This window comes from Thamnophis elegans, chromosome 7, assembly GCF_009769535.1.
Source record: "Thamnophis elegans isolate rThaEle1 chromosome 7, rThaEle1.pri, whole genome shotgun sequence".
Taxonomy (NCBI): domain Eukaryota; kingdom Metazoa; phylum Chordata; class Lepidosauria; order Squamata; family Colubridae; genus Thamnophis; species Thamnophis elegans.
Window position 1 is genome coordinate 59,010,434 of NC_045547.1, and position 19,947 is coordinate 59,030,380.

The 19,947-nt window shown below is 41.6% G+C and overlaps 1 protein-coding gene across 1 annotated transcript in view; it reads right to left on the reverse strand.

The window, feature by feature from the left end:
* Positions 1-19,947, reverse strand: part of LOC116511063 (ankyrin repeat domain-containing protein 26-like) — a 94,864-nt gene that overhangs the window by 7,968 nt on the left and 66,949 nt on the right. Inside the window, 6 exon segments of the mRNA XM_032220836.1 lie at positions 11,596-11,625; positions 11,627-11,843; positions 15,693-15,928; positions 16,337-16,627; positions 18,177-18,318; positions 19,623-19,735. Of these exon segments, the coding sequence (XP_032076727.1) occupies positions 11,596-11,625; positions 11,627-11,843; positions 15,693-15,928; positions 16,337-16,627; positions 18,177-18,318; positions 19,623-19,735 (1,029 nt within the window).

Consider the following 19,947-nt stretch of genomic DNA (forward strand, 5'->3'; position numbering starts at 1 on the left):
AATCTACAAAGGAGTATCAGAAAAGAGAAATGTTATCTACTATGTGAAAAGAAATGGTAAACTACTTTGGAGGAACCAATCATGCCTACTTAATTGTCCAAGAGAATTCAATGTGTCTTATTTCTAAATAAACATGTACAGTATATCATCTGTCTGCTCTACCTAGAAAGCTGATTTCAGAAGACATTATTCATACTGGTCCTAATTAAAAGTAATAAGATATGTTAATCAAGATCAATGTTAACTATTTCAAACTTCAATGAGATTAAAACATGGCTAACCTTGTCTAGATTCTAGCTAGAATTTCTATCTAGAAGTATGCAACAATAAACTTAATAACTCTAAAGTCTTTGAATATTTTATTATCTTTCAAATGCCAATAGTTCAGCAACAATCTGCTATAAGTTGATTCAAGGTTAAAGAGTTATGGAAAGAGGAAAAAATCAAAACTTTTTCTAAATGATATAAAAAGCAAAAGAACTTATATAAGTAATACATAGTTTGCAGTGTATTAATGTTTATTTGTAGTTTTTCATTATTTATTCAGATCTGCATTCTGACAAAAAATGTTATGGATAAACCAGGAAATGAAACCTATAAGGAAATTTGAAATATAATTTAGCATATAATCCGGAAGGTTCATATACATGTAAATGAAAAACATCCCTAATTGTAATTTAGTATAGAACTATTAAAATATTTATCAATCAATCAATCTAAAGTCTGCACTTCAATGTACTTAATGTACAGGCATACCGATTTATGCAGTAAGAAATGCTGCTCTTTTTTGAAGAGTCACCTAAACTAATCTTTTATAACTTTTCATTTATGGACTGGATCCAGCTTTATTGTAGCTATATATAGAACTGGGTGTGGGAAGGAGGTGTTCATGCCTCTGCTCCCATAACAGCTTCTCTTGTGTGAAAATATCAAACTTGCTGACTAAATAGACAGAGACGTCTGTGGTATACATTTTATAATCCTTTATATTCTGGCCTGACCCCATTCAGCAGGGCCCTTCTGTATAGTATTCTGTGGAACTGCCATGAGAAGTAGACAGCAAAGTTGCAATTTATGTTCCTAAATCACTGTCAGATTATTTGTTGTCTCTTGAGGTTAGTGTTACAACGCCTTTTTACAACCTGCCAAAACATAACTGTAAAATACAGACTATAAATAAAAGTTAAAATAAGCAAAAAATGGTAAGAGAACAGCTGTCTGATCTTGATGAATACAGATCACCGGGACTTTATGGATTACATCCCAGAGTTCTAAATGAGCTGGCAGATGTCATCTCAGAACCACTGTACCACATCTTTCAAAAATCCTGGAGCAACAGGGAACTACCAGAGGATTGGAGAAGAGCTGATGTGGTTCCCATCTTCAAAAAAGAAAGAAAAATACCCAGACCCAGGAAACTACAGACCAATCAGCCTAACATCAATGCCTGGGAAGATATTAGAAAAGATAATAAAAAACAGATCTGCCAACATCTAGAAATAAGTAAAGTAATAATTAGAAGTCAGCATGGATTTGTTAAAAACAGATCATGCCAAACCAATCTTATTTCATTCTTCAACTTGGTGACTAAATTAGTAGACCAGCGAAATACTGTGGACATAATATATACTTAGACTTCAGCAAGGCATTCAACAAATAGACCAAACAACCTACTTATGGTAAGCTAGAAAAAAAAGTGGATAGATAGCATCACCATCAGATGGATTCATAACTGGTGGCAACTGTATCAACGAGTAATCCTTAATTGTACTACAACTACATTGAGGGAATTGGGCAAGAGGTACACTTAGGCCCGTCTCTTCAATATCTTTATAAATACTTAGATGAGGGAATAGAAGGGCAATTTACCAAATTTGCAAATGATACTAAACTGGCAGGAACTAGCTAACACCCTAGATGATAGGCTCAAGATCCAGATGGATCTTGGCAGACTTGAACACTGGGTCCTATCTAACAAAATGAAATTCAATGTAGAGAGAAGTAAAGTCTTACACTTAGGCAAGAAAAATCAAAAGTACACATATAGACTGGGTGAAACCAGCTTAACAGCAGTAACTGTGAGAGGGATCTTGGAGTCTTAGTGGACACCAGCTAAATATGAGCCAGCAGTGTGCAGCGGCAACCAAAAACCAATGCAATCCTAAATGCATTACAAAGGGATACAATCAAGATCGAGTGAGGTACTAATACCACTCTATAAAGCCTAGTAAGACCACACCTAGGATACTGCATCCAGTTTTGGTCACCACACTATAAAAAAGATGTTGAGACTTAAAAAAGTGCAGAGAAGAGCAACCAAGATGATTAGGGGACTGGAGGCTAAAACATATGAAGAATGGTTGCAAGTACTCAGCATCGCTAGTCTAGTGAAGAGAAGGACCAGGGAAGACATGATAGCAGTGTTTTAATATTTGAGGTGCTGCCACAGAGAGGAGGGGGTTAAGCTATTTTCCAAACATCTGAAGACAAGACAAGGAATAATGGATGGAAACTGATCAAGGAAAGATTCAACCTAGAAATAAGGAGAAATTTTCTGACAATGAGAACAATCAACCAATGGAAAAGCTTGCCTTCAGAAGTTATGGAATTTGTATTTGTATTTAAGTTTATTTATATGCCGCCCTTTTCCCTGGGGGGACTCAGGGCGGCTTACAACTTAAAAAGGGGGGGGAACAAACTTTTAACATATAGAACAATACATCATTAAAACACAACATTCATACCATTCGGGCGGGTTGCAATCTTTAGCCCCAGGTCTGACAGGAAAGCCAGTTTTTAAGGGCTGTGCGGAAGGTCTGGAGGGTGGTGAGGGTACGAATCTCCACGGGGAGATCGTTCCATAGGGTCGGAGCTGCCACCGAGAAGGCTCTCCTCCGCGTGGTTGCCAGTTGACATTGACTGGCGGATGGAACTCGGAGGAGGCCTAATCGGTGAGATCTAATTGGTCGAATGGAGGTGATTGGCAGTAGGCGGTCTCTCAAGTACCCACATCCACTACCATGGAGGGCTTTATGGGTGGCAAGTAGCACCTTGAAGCGTATCCGGAAATCGACAGGTAGCCAGTGCAGCTCGCGGAGGATAGGTGTTACGTGGGTGAAGCGAGGTGCACCCACAATCGCTCGCGCGGCCGCATTCTGGACTAGCTGAAGTCGCCGAATACTCCTCAAGGGCAGCCCCATGTAGAGTACACTGCAGTACTCCAGCCTAGAGGTCACAAGGGCACGAGTGACTGTTGTGAGAGCCTCCCGGTTCAGGTAGGGGCGCAACTGGTGCACCAGGCGAACCTGGGCAAATGCCCCCCTGGTCACAGCTGAAAAATGGTGTTCGAAAGTCAGCTGTGGGTCCAGGAGGACTCCCAAGTTGCGGACCCTGTCTGAGGGGTGTAATGTTTGACGCCCCAGCCTGAGCGATGGAATACTTGCCAAATTGGCGGGAGGGAAACACAACAGCCACTCGGTCTTATCCGGGTTGAGCACGAGTTTGTTAGCCCTCATCCAGTCCCTAACAGCTTCAAGTCCCTGGTTCATCACGTCCACCGCTTCATTGAGTTGGCACGGGGCGGACAGATACAGCTGGGTATCGTCCGCATACTGGTGGTATTTTATCCCGTGCCGCCAAATGATCTCGCCCAGCGGTTTCATGTAGATGTTGAAAAGTAGGGGAGACAGGACCGAACCCTGCGGCACCCCATATGTTAGGGGCCCTAGGGTTCGATCTCTGCCCTCCACATAACACCGACTGCGACCTGGTCGAGAGGTAAGAGGAGAACCACCTGCAAAACAGTGCCTCCCACCCCCACCTCTCGCAGTCGTCGCAGAAGGACTACCATGGTCGATGGTATCGAAAGCCGCTGAGAGGTCAAAGAGAACTAGGATGGAGGCATGGCCTCCATCCCTGGCTCTCCCGAGGTCATCGGTCAATGCGACCAAAGCGGTTTCTGTGCTGTAGCCAGGCCTGAAGCCGGACTGGAATGGGTCAAGATAGCTAGCTTCCTCCAAGGCCCGCTGGAGCTGAAAGGCCACCACCTTCTCAAACAACCTTCCCCCACAAAGGGGAGGTTGGAGACTGGACGGTAATTGTTAAGGACGGCTGGATCCAGAGATGGTTTCTTCAGGAGGGTCTCACCACGCCGCTTTTAGTGCGGGCGGAAAGACCCCCTCCCGAAGGGAGGCGGTAACAACCGCCTGGATCCAGCCCCGTGTCACCTCCTACTGTTAACAACCAGCCAGGAGGAGCACGGGTCCAGTACACATGTGGAGGCACTCACAGCTCTCATGGCCTTTGTCCACATCCCCAGGGGCAACATCCTGAAACCTCAACCCAGCAATGGTCTGCCAGATTATCCCCCTGTGCCTTGGCTGGAATTGCAGAATCAGAGTCCAACTCCGACCGAAACCGAGCAACTTTGTCCGCCAAGAACTGGACGTACTCTTCAGCCCTACCCTGCAAGGCGGTTCCCCGTATCCCTCCTAAACAGGCGGCTGGGCGCGACTCGGCGGAGGCAATCAAGGTGGCAAATGTAGATCTTTTTGCCGTCCTAATGCCCTGATGTAATCCTTGATGCACGATGTTAGAAGTGCTCGGCTCGATTCGGATCTGTTGGACCTCCACAAGTGCTCTAGGCGTCTCCTTCCGGGTTGCTTCCCTCTCCCGGAGTTCCTCAGTGAACCAAGGAGGGCCTCCTGGATCCACAGCCTCGGAGCCGGCCGTAGTGGCGCAATCCGGTCAAGAGATCCGTCGCTGCCGAGTGCCAGGCTGCAACCAGGGTCTCCACCGGACTGTGGGCGAGAGATCAGAATAACCCCAAGCTCCGTCTGGAACTCAAGGGGTCCATAAGTCGCCTGGGGCGGAAACCACTTGGTCGGTTTCTCCTCCCTACAGCGGAGGTTTGGCCTCCGAAAGTCAAGCTCAGTAGGCAATGGTCTGACCACGACAGGGGTATGATCTCATTACCCTCAGACCAAGATCACAAGTCCACTGCTCCGAGAGGAATACGAGGTCGAGCGTGTGACCCGCTGAGTGGGTTGGCGCCCTGAATTACCTGGTCAAGCCCATGGCTGTCATGGAAGCCATGAACTCCTGCGCTCCATCAGAGTGTTCACCGAGCGAAGGCAAATTGAAATCCCCCAGAACCATAAGCCTGGGGAACTCAATCGCCAGCTCGGCTACCGACTCGAGGAGTGAGGGGAGGGCTGCTGCAACGCTGTTGGGAGGCAGGTACGTTAACAGCAAACCCACTTGACCCTTGAGGTCCAACTTCACCAGCAGGGACTCACACCCGACAAGCTCCGGAGCAGGGATCCTACGAAGTGCTAGAGACTCTCGGATAACAATAGCCCACATCCTCCCCCTTCCCTGGCCTCTCGGCTGATGAAGCACCTGAAATCCTTCTGGGCACATCTCTACGAGGGGGACTCCTCCTCCGGGCCCAGCCAGGTTTCAGTAATACATGCCAGGTCTGCCCTCTCGTCTAACATTAAGTCCCGGACGAGGGGAGCCTTGTGAACTACAGACCTGGCATTTAGCGACAGCAGCCTGAGACCAGGGTCCCTGATATCATCGCGCCATCTGGCCTTGGAGCGGGACTCATAGGGCCGGAAGGAGGGATCTCTGTGACGTAGCGAGCCCTCCTTCCCCGGTAATGGCCTGCCCTAAATCCCGCCATATCTGCCCCTCCCTGTTATGACCATAATGCTCCGGCCCACTCCCGTGTCCATAGTCCCCCCAACCACCCAGTGACCCCCGCATTCCTCGGCAGGTCCTCCGAATCAAGCATACTCATTCACTCACCCAGGCAGTCCAACGTAGTAGTTAAAAACACAGAATACAACAATAATGATAATAAAAGTGGGATCATTCACTCAATTGCATACATATCACAAACATATCCCATACAAAGCAAGAGAAAAAGAAGGAGAGAAAGAAAGAAAAAAGATAGGTTGCGTAGCTGTTAGGATGATGAGTTTAGGCAAAGCCCAAATGGCTCTCAGTGTTCAAGATGGTTAGAATAATTAGCGTCCAGTTATGGTCCAGAGAAGGTATACAGGGGAGTAACTCGTGTCCCCTCTTCTACAGATCTGAAAGGGTCCAAAGAGTTTGGAGCAATTGAGGGAGGCAGGGGGCCTTCTTCCACAGGCGCTGTCCCAGATAGAGCCCCAAAGGTAATGGCGGGTGATGATGGTGATAATGTTCAAAGCCAGGTGGGGGTGTGCCAGCAGGTCTAAAAATCCAGAGGCCACGGCTAGAGGAGGCAAGATGTTGAAATACCACAGTGTGGAAGCGCTAAATGGCGGGTGGAAAACACAAGGGGAGACCCCAGCGCAACGAGGATGAACAGAGAGTAGAACACGTCCAAAGAACCATCTGACCAGGCAGGGACGGAGGAGGAAGGAGGCAATGCTGGAAAGGAAGTGAGGCCGAATAGGGAAGGAAGCCATCCAGAGGGGCCGACGCAGCATCTGGGAAAGCCAACCATCCGGTCTGCCCAGCTCCCAACACACTGCTTCAGATCGTTCTCTCTCCCTCCGGTGGCGATAATAGCCCAGTGCAGCACCAACAAAAGCAGCCCAGTAAGCAAGGTAAATCGTCAGAGCTGCGAAAAAAAACGCCACCGCTGCAGCCGACGTGGCGGCCCCCCCCCCCCCCCCCCACTGCCGAGCAACGAAGGCAGCTCACAGCACACAACCCTCCGAAGTTGTGCAATCCGCGGTCGCCTAGAAGCGGCGACCCCCCGCAAAGGTCTGGGCTCAACGGGTCCCCTGGATTACGGACATCCCAGGCCCTTCTTCGAGGTGCGATTGTTGTGTTTTTCGAGGTTTTTTTCGGCGTTTGCTCACCTCGTCAGACCGGAGCAAAACGCCTGGGAGCCATTTCCAATCTCGCACATTGCGCAAATAGTCTTGACAAATGGCCTACGAAAGGTTCAATTTTCAACAACTCACACGGAAAAGCCTCGGCACTCCTGCCAGCCACGGCATTCTCAGGTGGCTATGATAGTTGTCAGTTGGCTATGATAGTTGTAGCAATCAAGTGAGGGGACCCCCCTCCTGGCAGCTGGGCTATAGTGGCTTTCAGGCGACGCTCACAGCAATCACGACGCTCCAGCTGGTCTAGAGTCCAGCGAACAAATAACACCTCAGCAAAAGGTCTCCAGTCAGCTGAGCGCATTAGTTTTCACAATGCTGGCTACAGCGTTTCAGCGTCTTTAGCACCTTTAGCAAAGTTCAAAGAATAATGCCACATCACACCCGCCCCCAAACACCTCGAGCACTCTCCACGCTAAGGCAGGAAACAGCCAAACTCAGCTCGGCTCCACTCCTGCTGGGAATAGCCGTCCGTGCGAGGGGGGGGGGAATAGACGCCCAGTAAGCCGAAGGTCGTTCGCGACGCCATTCGTAAACGCCAAGAATGATGAGGAATGCTGAGGACGCCGGAATCCGTTTCAGAGCCTCTGGATAGCCCCTGGGTAATGCTCTTTTTAATTCGCTTTTTTAAATTCGCTTACCACTCCCAGGCTCAGCCCAAGCTCTTCTCTTAGATCCCCCACTGCTTAGATCTGATAAACAGCGGGGGAGGGTTCAGTTCAGGACAGTTGAACGCTCTTCTCAGCCGGAGCGAAAAGCTCAGGCAGCCATCTTCCCAGCGCAGGCGCAACTGTCCTAACCAGAGGCCTCCTATTCAATTCTGGAGTGAGCGGCAGCTTCATCACTGGAAGCTTTCAATTTGTCAAATGGTGTAAGCTCTCCTGCTTGGATGGGTGTGTGTGTGTTGGACCTGATCATCTACAAGGTCCCTTCCAATCTGTTATTCTGTTTTACTAAATGCAATGGAAGCAAACTGTTAATAATATAAATAGTCTTCAGACTAAACAGAGAAATATGCGTCTTTTTCTCTCTAGCCATCCTGTGAGCATATATGTGGCAGAAATTTTTGGCAATATAATCTATAGATTTCCCAAAATTCAGAGGAAATGTATTCTATCAAATGAAACACATATGCAATTTACAAAAATAAAAGTGCATTTTTCCTATTTTCTTTCACATAAAAATCATGGTTACCTATTAGTTTGACATTCTAGATTGGAGGAAACAGAAAACTATGGCTATAGATGTTTTGATCTAATATTTCCTAACCTAAAGAAGAAAGAATATTGCATATGTATATGAGAAAAGTTCACATAACTTGGTTAGGTGAATACACTTGGTATTTACAGGGAAACAATTGATTTCAGTTACTGAACACAATCTAATAGACCAGTTTTTCAGAATTGCTATGCTCTTTTATAGATATGCCTCAATGCCACGACTGAATTTTTCAAGGTACTTTAATGGCAGAAATTTGGGATTTTTACATTAAACTATCATTGTACTTTACATTTTTTTTCAGCTGAATTTAATTTGATAATAAGGTGAATTCAGCAAACATGATTTAACCCCCCTTTTAAATCTATCGATAGATCGATATAATGACTAAATTTTTTTTAAAAAATACTAACCTACTTGCTTTTTGTCTTTCTCTTACATGCCTTATTCTCATTCTGTCTCCTTCCACTTCCAGTTTCTTCCTCACTCATGTCTAGTTTTTCCTTTACCTTCTCTGTCTCTCTTTACAGGTTTCTTTAAACAAAGTAAGAAGCTTATCTATTTTGTCTATCCTAATAGCAAGTATTCTTTCCATCATCTACTACTTTTGCCATTACTTACTGTTTTTCACTTTTCTCCTTATGTATATTCATTAGTGTTTGACTCCTTTTGAGTACCTTTCTTTTATGATATATAAATGGAGGGAAGGAAAGTGGAAAGGAAGGAAGGAAGGGGAGGAGGGAGATCGCATTGTGCCCTGCCCGCCGCCCAATTCTATCCCCTGCCCTGTGGAAGGCTGCAAGAAGTTCCCATCTCAGCTTCTGTCATCTCTCTCATTCCTTTTCTTCCCCAATGTCACAAGCCTGCCCTCTATATCTTCCCCCTCACCGCCCCCTTGCAGCCTTCTGTGGTGATTAATTTTTCTTTTTTTCAGTCTATTTTCTTTTGAAATAAAACCCTACATGTCAAGATCCGCAGCTGCCAAGGTCCTATCCAGTACCCCAGAGATCCCTGCCACCAGACACCATACCCAGGCCCTCAGCTATCTATCCTTCTATCCTTCCTTCCTTTCCATCTCTTCCTCCTTCCCTTGAGGGGTAAAAATGGGAAGCCCACCGCTGTCTGCCTGTTGTCCAGTCTGCCTGGAGCCACTGACAGCTTAAAAAACATAAGCTGCAGAGCAGCGCCTTCTTTTTCCCCCCTCCTCCTCTCTGACCTCCCTGCTGATGGAGCTGTCAGCCTCATGCCACCCTATACCTGATCCTGCCTGCCTGACACCAAATGGGCAGTTGACCTCCCACTCCATGCCAGAAGCTGCTTTCCCCCATGCTTGAAGCCATGGCGGGAAGACACCCACCACTTCCTGCCTGTTTCTGCTCTGCTTATAGTTGCTGACGCAGTAAAAACAAAACGCCTTCCCTTACGTTGCTTCTGGTCATATGGACTCCGCTCTTCCCCCCCACCCCCCGATCCTGCTTGCCTGACACTGAACATGCAGTTGGCTTTCTGCTCCATGCCAGAGTTGCTTTCCCCTGTGCCTGCAGCTGTGCACCACCGTCATTTCAGCTGCGTACCTCCCTCATAGCCCCACAGCCCCTGGAAATCCCTATTGCATGCATCATGGCTTCTGCCTGCCACCCAATTGGTGGTGGCTAATTGTCCCATTCTGCCAAAGGCAAGACAAAGACAAACACTGTATTGGTGCATGGGCCAGGGCAATGGCGTGAGGGTGGAGGGCCAGAGGCAGGATAAATGGCCAGGGAAGGGCAGCAGAGGAGAAAGCAGGCTGTAATGGCTGAGGCGGGAGACTGGAGGTGAACGAGTGCAGCCAAGGGTGGGAACCAGAGGGTCCCCATTCTGGGGAGAGGTAGAGCAGAGAAGGGTAATTAATTCAGTAGTCACATTAACACATTAAGCTATATGTGCTTTGGAGAGATTTTGTGAGTTCATAAGACATAAACTAGAATTGAATTCAGACTTACATGAAGTACGTGAGAAACTGAATACTTGAGTAGACTACAGAAAACAACTCACAAAAGCCATTATTATTATTATATTATTATTATTAAATTTTAAAGTATCATGGTAGAAAAACCAGTACTTTACTTAGGGGGTCCCTGATTAGAATGCTTTTGGAGAAAATGTTGGGCTTTATAAAATGCTTTGTTTTGTTTTCTGTTATTAATTCTATTTTAACCAAAAAGTAATATCTAAAAAAACACCATGGGAATGAAAAAGCTGTGATTTGCATACAATTCCCTTACCTTTTAAACCACTCCTTATTCAGCTTCCCAGTTCTTTTTATGCTATCTTTCCTTCTTTTCTTGAACTCCCATTAATTTTACTTTCAGATCCCTTAATAGACTTATTAGCTCAATTTCCTTTTCTTCCCCTTTCATTTTTGGACTAATTTGTTCACTACTGAACTTGTAGGGAGTTTCAAACTCACATTGTTCTGTTCATTCTTTAATTCATTATACGCTAGCAATTTATTATACACTTCACTGTTTTGTTTCATTATTCCTTTCTGTTGTTAAATGAAGTGTTAAATTGCAGTACCCTTATTACCAGTTTATAGTGATGGCAAACTAATGGAGGAGAAATAAAGCATTGTTTGATGCTATCCTCCTCCTCCTCCTCCAAGAACAATTGTACAACTGTGAAACGCCGTTTCTATCTGCCCATCCCAACAGAAGGAATAGGGCAGCACATTCCAGGTCCTGGTTCTTAAGCATTGCCATCTTGGAGTCTTTGAAGTATTATCTTTTGTGCTGAAACCTCCTGCCTAAGGTATGCCTTTTCCTCTGAGAACCGACAGGTCCCATGTCTTTGTCTTTCAGGAAACTCTTAAAACCTGGCTCTTCTCCCAAATATTGGAATAGGACAAGATGAAGCTGGGATGAGAATATGGGCTACAGATAAGTGGGGCTATGGTGTCAGCTTTTTTTTTTTTTTTTGCTTTTTTGTATTGTTCTACTGGTTGTAAGCCTCCCACAATTGATATATGATGGGAGGCTATACAAATGTTTTAAACAAACAAAGAAACTGAAAACCAATATAGCTTACAAAAAGTCAGCATGTAGTATTTACAGAAATGAACAGCAGTAACAATGATCTTCACAGAAATGTTTGTATCAAAGTTGGAGTCTTTATTTCTATCAAAAGTGCTATTATATATGCCAACAAAAACTGCATTCTTTTAAAATGAGGCAGGCATTTTGTGCCTTCCTTGATGGACTTTACATATCAGTCTGGTCTATTAAGTTGCAAATCTTATTTTCTTGCAGCTATTCCTGCTATTTGTAAATTCTGCGTAAGAGTCTCTAAAGATGGGATGAGTATCATGTTTCTAAAATTTGCTACACATTTAACTGGTAAACCACAAACAATCAAATTTGACTTTTAAATAATGTTCAAAATTTCAATCATTATTTTACATATAACTAAGTTAGAACAGAAATTACAGCTTAGAATGACATTCACAATTACTAACCTTTGCTAAGTAAGCTTCCATTCTGTTTTTTTGAGGCTAATGCAGTTCCATTTGTGTTCAGGAATCCTCCTCCAAGGTTAAGAGATTTATTTAATGCTAAATTGTTGCCAAGATTTCCCATCTGAACTGTTTCCAGGATAGGACTTGAAGAGAGGTTTCCACTTATAAAGCTGTTGGCAAGTAAAGACTTGTTTTTGTGACGCTCATAATAGAGTTGAGTGTTGGCTTCTGCTAATTTCGCATTAGCTCTGCAAAAGATTTGGAACAAATCAACAGTTAAGCAAGATATAATCTTAGAATAACGATGCACTTAATTGCATAAAAATCAGAACTCCAGGCAATTGTAATGTATCTCTAACCTGTTCCAAAAATGTATCTATCCAGAGTGTATGTACCTTAACCAGTCTAAATAGAAGCTCATTATGTGTTCCAAGTTCTGGAACGGTCATTAAAAATCAACACTTGTTTTTTTCTCTATTGTCCCTAACAATTTTCTCTCTCCTCCTGTGCTAAAGTAAGCTGTATGTCCAGGCACAAAGCAGAATATGAAATCTTTCTTTTCTTTGATTTGAAACCTCAGTATAAATGAGAAAAGACAGGATACATATCTAAAACATATATCAATAAAACACAAGGGAAGACATTTATTCATAATGGAATGTATCTCCTGCATAAAATATTAGTCAATACCTACGGGGAATCCTTAACATAGTAATTGTTTTTCTTTCTATTTCTTTTCTTTTTCAATTAATGTTCGATGTCAATGTTATATTTAATTTGAAAAAACGACCGTTCGCATAACTGTGCAAAATTAAGTACCATATTTTTTCGGAGTATAAGACGCACCAAGGTTTGAAAAAGCAATTTTTTTAAAAAAAAGTAGGTAGATAGAGGGATAGAGTGGGAGAGAAACAGCAAGAAATACTGTAGGTAGGTAAGGAGAGAGAGTAGTTAGGTAAGAAGGTAGGTAGAGGGATAGAGAGAGAGAAATACAGTAGGTAGGTAGGAGAGAGAGAGAGAGGGTAGGTAGGTAGGTAGATAGAGGGATAGAGGAGAGAGAAAAAAATACAATAGGTAGGTAGGGAGAGAGAGAGTAGGTAGGTAGATGTTTCCAGGTGTATTTATCCATGTGCTGGAGAAGAAAATCGCTGACAACCTGCAGCACCTAAGACTTGTTTCTGCTGGCAGAGCACGTGTTCAATCTAATTCTCATCAATCATTCTAACTAAAGAGCTTTCCGAAAAGAAAAAAAAGTTTTTGCATTCTGCAAACCTCCCCAAAACGGCCTGTTTTTCGTGAAAACGGGCCTGTTTTTTTCAAATAAAAGGCATGAATAGCCTTGGGGGGGGGGGGGGCTTGCAGAGTGCTCCTCGGGGGGGGGGTGGAGGGTCCAAAAACAAGCAAAAATGGCCCATTTTTGTGAAAAACAGGCCCATTTTTTGTCAAAAAAATTGCATGCAATACCCTTATGGAGGCTTTATAGAGTGCTGCTGAGGGATGGGGGCAAAAAACGGCCCATTTTTTTCTCATTTCTGACCTCTCCAAGAGCTCTTCGAAAGCCTCCATGCACGGCCATTTTTGCGAAGGGGCTTCGGGAGGCAAAAAAATTGCTATATTTGATGTATAAGACACACCCAGATTTTCAGCCTCTTTTTTGAGGAAAAAAGGAGTGTCTTATACTCTGAAAAATATGGTATGCAATAATCAATACTTTATGTAATAGTACAAAATAGTACAAAAATCATATGGATGTTTTCCTGACAAGGTAGATTTCCAAGTTTTGCATTAGAAATTATACATTTACACCTTTCAAGTGGAAAGGGAAATAAAGTTAGCAGAAGATTGCTCAGCTTGGGAGGGTGGGGTGATATAATTTATACTAAATCAAATCTAACCATCACTTTATAAGATAGATGAAATCTATTTACCTTTCTTTCATTCACAGCAAGAAAGCAGAAAGATTCTGTTCATTTCATACATTAATTAGGATTAGATAAAATACCTTCTCTCCAATTCTATCAACCTCTTCGTTCCCAAAGCTGATAGGAGTCTAAAAGAATCACCTTTGTTTTGGAGAAAACACTACATCTGACAAAGTGCATCCCCAGGCCTAATCAAGAATGAGGGTAAAACCTATCTGAACAATGATAAAATATTAGGGACTTATTTAGCTAATATCCCATTTCCATTTCTTTTATATTTCTACAAGTTAAACCCCTGAATATTTAAGTCTTCATCATATATGTCAAAAAGAACTATATTTGCAGAACTACCGTATTTTTTTGCACTATAAGATGCACACACCCCCCCCCCAAAAAAAAGTGGGTGGAAATGTCTATGCATCTTATAGAGCGAATATTGCGGTGGTGGAGAGGGGATTGGGACATTTGCACGCCACTGCCATGGAACGCTGGAGCCTTCTCTGCCGAGTACCTGATTGGTGGTTGGATCGGCCTCCTGGAATACTTCTGATTAGCTGTTCTAGATGGTGGAAATCACCAAATGGTGGCTGCGGTGATCAGTGGTGCCTAGAACAGCTGATTGGTAGTATTCCAGGAGGCCTATCCAATCACTAATCAGCTGCTCAGCAGCAAAGGCTCCAGTCTTCCCCGGCAGAGGCTCAACTCAGTTGACCAGTGGTGGGCGCAACGGAGTGGAGCCCTGACAAGCCATGTGCTGGGGCTGCAAAAACGTGCTGAAGCTGACCCTGCTGTTTGCTGCAAGGATGCTAGCCAGATGAATACCAGATGGATGCTGGGAGGCACAGGCAGATTTTTTCTTTTTGTTTTCCTTCACTAAAGCTAATGTGCGCCTTATGGTCTGGTGCGTCTTATGGTGTGAAAAATATCATATATTCTCAGATTACAAACAGACGTATAAAGAGAAAGGTTATTTTCCTAATTTATTGGTTTGGTTTGGTTTGGTTTATTAGATTTATATGCCGCCCTTCTCCCAAGGACTCAGGGCGGTGTACAACATTAAAAGAAATACATAATGCAAAAGTTAAAAAAAATTAAATAGAATATCACAAACAAACCCTATTAGAATTGACAATAACATTTTTTTAAAAAAAAATTTGAATTAAAATTAACAATGATCAATAATTTATTTTGTTTTGTTCAGGCCAGGCTGGCTTGCTGGAAAAACCAACTTTTTAGGGCACATCAGAAGGACCGGAGGTCGGGGATTATACAAAGCTCCAGGGGCAGCTTATTCCAGAGGGAAGACGCTCCCACAGAGAAGGCTCTCCCCCTGGGGGTCGCTAGCCGACACTGTCTGGCCGACAGCACCCTGAAGAGGCCAACTCTGTGGGATCGCACAGAGGCTACCAGTGGCAGTAGGTGGTCTCGCAAGTACCCTGGGCCTAAGCCATGAAGCGCTTTAAAGGTCATAATTAGTACCTTGAATCGCACATGGAAGACAACCGGCAACCAGTGCAGGCCGCCTAAAAGGAGTGTAGCATGTGCTCCCTAGGTGCCCCCATGATAACCCGCGCAGCCGCATTCTGGACCAGTTGAAGCCTCCGAGTGCTCTTCAAGGGCAGCTCCATGTAGAAAGCATTACAGTAGTCCAGGCGAGAAAGGACGAGGGCATGAGTGATCTTGCACAGAGCATCACGATCCAGGAAGGGGCACAACTGACGTACCAGGCGAACCAGATTAGTGTTGGTAAACACTAATCTGAAGAAATATTTTCTGCTTTACTACTATATTTATTAGAAAATGTTATTAAATATAAATTTTAATATTATATTTAATATTAGATATTCTATGTTAATATTAGTTTTAATATTTTATTTTAATGTCCAATGATATAGTTGTTTTATTCTGTTATTTGTGGTATTGTAAGCCACCTAGAATTCCTTGGTAGTAAGATGGGCAGGCATACAGATTTACTACATGAATACATGAATACTTAAATGTTGCTGTTACCATATGGTATCTTTGAAACCATTCAACAGAAAGCTTTGCATTAACCAGGTATCACTATCATAGTGATATTACAATACTAATTTTTTTCTTTTCATATTGACATTACCCAATCTGAAATAAATATGAAGAAATACATTTTCAAGAATTGAAACATTTTTTACTTACCTATCCAATTTGCTCCCCAAAGATTTCCGTATTTTTATTTCTTCTGAATACAATCCTTTATATTTTTCCAATTCTGTATGTGTAGATTCTTTTTGTAATATGCTATCTTGATGGCTGTTTTTAAATTTGGTCAACTCTGATTCTAATTCTTTAATTTTGTTCTCCAATTGATTTCTCAAAGAAGCATTACTATTAGCTCTTATCTGTTCCAAAGTTTCTTGAGAAGCAGCCTGTGTCTAATTCATAAAATATATTAATTTAGAAGAAAAGTCCTTGCTGTACATCCAAATCTTAATTAAACAATTACCTGAGAATATACTGTCTGAGTGTAGCAAGTTGATTAAATCAAAATGTTAAGCAATTTTGTCAATGAAATAACTTACAATTAACATTTGACAATTATTTAAAAGAGCTAGTTTGGTCTAATGACTAAGGCACCAACTTAACCAGGGGACTGTGCATTATAGTTCTGTCTTGGATATGTAAAAACCAGCTGGGTGATTTTGGGCCAGCGATTCTCTCTCAGCCCAACCAACTCACAGATTTGTGATTGTGGGAAAAATAGGAGGAAGAAGGAATAGCATATATGTTCTCTTTCTTGAGTTAGTGATAAAAATAATAAAAATAGGAAATAAGTAAGTTACCTGCAAAAAGAAATTGACTTCTTCCAGTTTTTGTCTTATCTCTTGTTTAGCTCGTTCTTCGATCTCTCTCTTGTATTGTTCCACTTGGCTGAGATCTATTAAGTTACTCTGTACTTGGCGTTTGAGCTTAGCTACCTCTTCTTCTAATTGCAATTTGCTTTTTTCTAATTTTTCATGATTCTTATGGAATATCTTCATAGATGCTAATTGTTCACGCAGTTCACAATTGGTAGATTCCAACTGGGTACTTCTTGTTGACATAACCTCCAAATGGCGAGAAAGTTCATCAACCTGAACAAGCAAAAAACACTTAAAAGAAAAAGACTACCATCTTTTCAAAATACAGGTAAACCCCCAGATACGAGGTTCCTTCAGCGAATTTTCATCAGAACGAATGTACAGTATATGGGTTTTTGGATTTTGCGTGAAGAGGTTTGTGCTGATTACGACAGTATTTTTTTTTAAGAGGTTTTAAATCTAAATTGCCTCCAGAAGTCGTTGGTGCCTCATCATTGGAGACTTTTAAGAAGTGACTGGATAAGGCATTTATCAGAAGTACTCTTGTGAGAGCAGTGGGTTGGACTAGATGACCTCATCTCTGTTACTATTGCAAGCCAAGAGTTCTGTAAAACCCCTCCCCCATCTCTCGCTGGTTGGCTAGAGACTGTAAGCTAAGTGGAAGGTGTTTTTTTTTTTTAAAGCAACTGCAATGGAGAGTTCTGTAAATTACTGTCCCACCCCAACTCTAGGCAGCTGTCTGAAGATATTTCAGCAAATGGGTTTTTTTTGGTAAACTTTAAATGGAGCTGCTTGGAAGCAATTTAGTTTCTCATTCAGCTGTACCGGAAATAGCTGATCAGTGGAGACAGAAACAGCTGATTGGTTGTGGGCTGGAAGATAGATGAATGATAAATGAAGATAGATCTTCATTTATTTAATGACCCATTTGATTAATTTAATGGATTTAATTTTAAAAATGGTCAGATTCATTTGATTAATTTTTTGACTTACGAACCTAATGGGCAGGCTCCATGAGGTTCGTACCTCGAGGATTTTCTGTAAAGCCAAGTAATAATTTAATGTATTTGCTCAGGGATACAAAGAATCCTATCATATTTGATGGCAGATATAGAGAGGTAACAGCTAAGTGGACCAAAAGCATTTTAACTAATATTTATTTATTAAATTCATATGCTTCCTCCCCTCACCAATAAGGTGACTCAAGCAGCATATAAATTTAATACATTTTATATTAAGTTTTAGTTAATATATTCTATGTTCAAATGATTAAAACAATGAAAAAAATTCCAAATGGGAAACCAAATACTAATACCGGTATATAAGTGCAAAGATTTTTACAAACAGGGGTCAACACTGATTCAAAGACACAAAATAAACATATAAATAAATACCTCTATCTCAGGTTTCTGGGTAGTTTTATAGTTTTTATAATTTTAAACTTTATATAAAGCTTTATATAAAGCAGCCAATTGTGCACCAAACGAAAGTCCAGAAAAGGACTTTCACCACTACCCACTTAAATGAAAGATTTGTTTCATTATAGAAGGCCAACAAGAAAGAGAACCAGTTACTCAAAAGCCTTGAGACTTCCGTGGAAAGAAACTGCCCCCAAGTCCAAACCTAAGCACCATCCCACAGAAGAAGCAATTTAAAGAAGAAAGTTAACTAATCCAGTTTCCCACTGTACTGTTTTATTTATAGATAATGACTAGTACTCTGAATTGAGGTTGGAGCTTATTGTTCACTAGTACAAGGACTATGTAAGTGCAATCATGTAAGAGTGAAATTTAAATAAATTAAAGTAATAGCTGTCACATACCCTTTTTCTAAGTTTTCCAACTTCATTGTCGATTTCTGAATATTTATTCTTTATTTCTCCATGTAAGCTGACTTGAGATGAACTTTCTCCACTCTCATAACCTTTTAATTTCTTTTTGGTTATTTTTAGAACTTTTTTTATACTGCAAAGAAAAATAAATTTTACTGCAATTGTTTAAAGTATACTATAGATGCTACTTTTGCTGCACAATTCTACCAAGGCTGAATGAGTGGAAAGAATGTGAAAAATAATGATTTGCTATTTTTAGACATTGTTCATTACTCTACAAATAGCCATTTTAAAATGACCAAAATTCCAATTTAACATTGTTTTTCTGATACTGTAGATGCACAAATTAATTAGTAATTCACATAAAAGTTTGCACTGCTAAAGTATACAATGTTCTCTTCACTATAATATTCTTTCATCTATTTTGCAGTAAAACTGCTTTCATTGCCACTGTAGTTAATTCCTTTGGAGGTTATAATTCTATTAATGTACTATTCAATGTCTTCATTTCTTTGTTAACACCATGCATTTCTTGCTCCGTGCTTAACAACCAGTCGAAGTTTCAAAAACTCTCCAAAAGTTACTTATGACTCCTCCTCAAAGTTATGATTGGCACACCCCATTGCAGTCACATGATCACATTTTGGATATTTCACTGCCTACTCACACTTAACGACCAGTTGTAGCATACCATGATCATGCAACAATTATTAGCAAGGCTTTTTGCTGCTTTCCAGCAACCCCCCCCCCAAAAAAAAATTTGGGGGGGGGGAGAATGGATTTGCTTAACAATCACGATTAGTTTATCTAACACAGTGACTCAATTTATGACCATTTTAAAAAGGATTGTAAAATCAAGTCAGGTCATGTATTGCACCTCTTAATGACTGGGCTCAATTGTGGCTGTTAAGTGAGGACAATAAGTAGTTCTTGACTTATGACCACAATTGGGACCAGAACCGTAACTAAGTGATGCAGACTTTCAGTGAATTGTGTCCAGTTTTATAACTATTTTGTTATGGTCTTTAAGCAAATTCACCCATTTAATTTGCTTTTCAGAAGTCCCCTGGGAAGGTCATAAATTATGGTCACATGATCCACAGACACTGCAAGTACTGCAAAAACATGCTGATTGCCAAGCACCCACGTTTATCATAAGCCCAGGAACATTGCCAAAGCTGAAAATGCAATAACTGGTAGTTAGTCACTGCTTTCAGGTCCCTCGTAACTTTAAACAGTTGTTAAATAAATGGTTATAGTATAAAGACTACCTGTATCTATATTATAAATCAAGAGGTAGTGCATAAAATGTAGAAAACACAGGTCACAGAAACAGGGATATTAGCTTTTATATGTACGATTATTTCATTATAGCAATGTTAAATATATTTAAAATAAAAATTCTATATACAGAAAGCATCTGCACAATAAAGTTACCCATTATATTCTTTTTGTAATTCATTGTTCCTTTTCATTTCTTGATCTAGTCGCGTTTCCACTGATCGCTTTAATTCTAGTACCTTCTTTATTTTTTTCTTTTCATTCTCAAACTGTAAAAGAATAAGAACATAATTTCCAGACTTGACAACATTTTAAATAGCATACGTTTTAACGCACAGATAAATCTGTGATGGTATTCCACCTTCATTTTGATCTTTGTGAAATAAAATGACTATATTGAAATATATTTCATTTCTTGACATATATATTTATTTCCAAATTTTGTAATTTTCAAAATGACAGTTTTATTAAGACACTGATA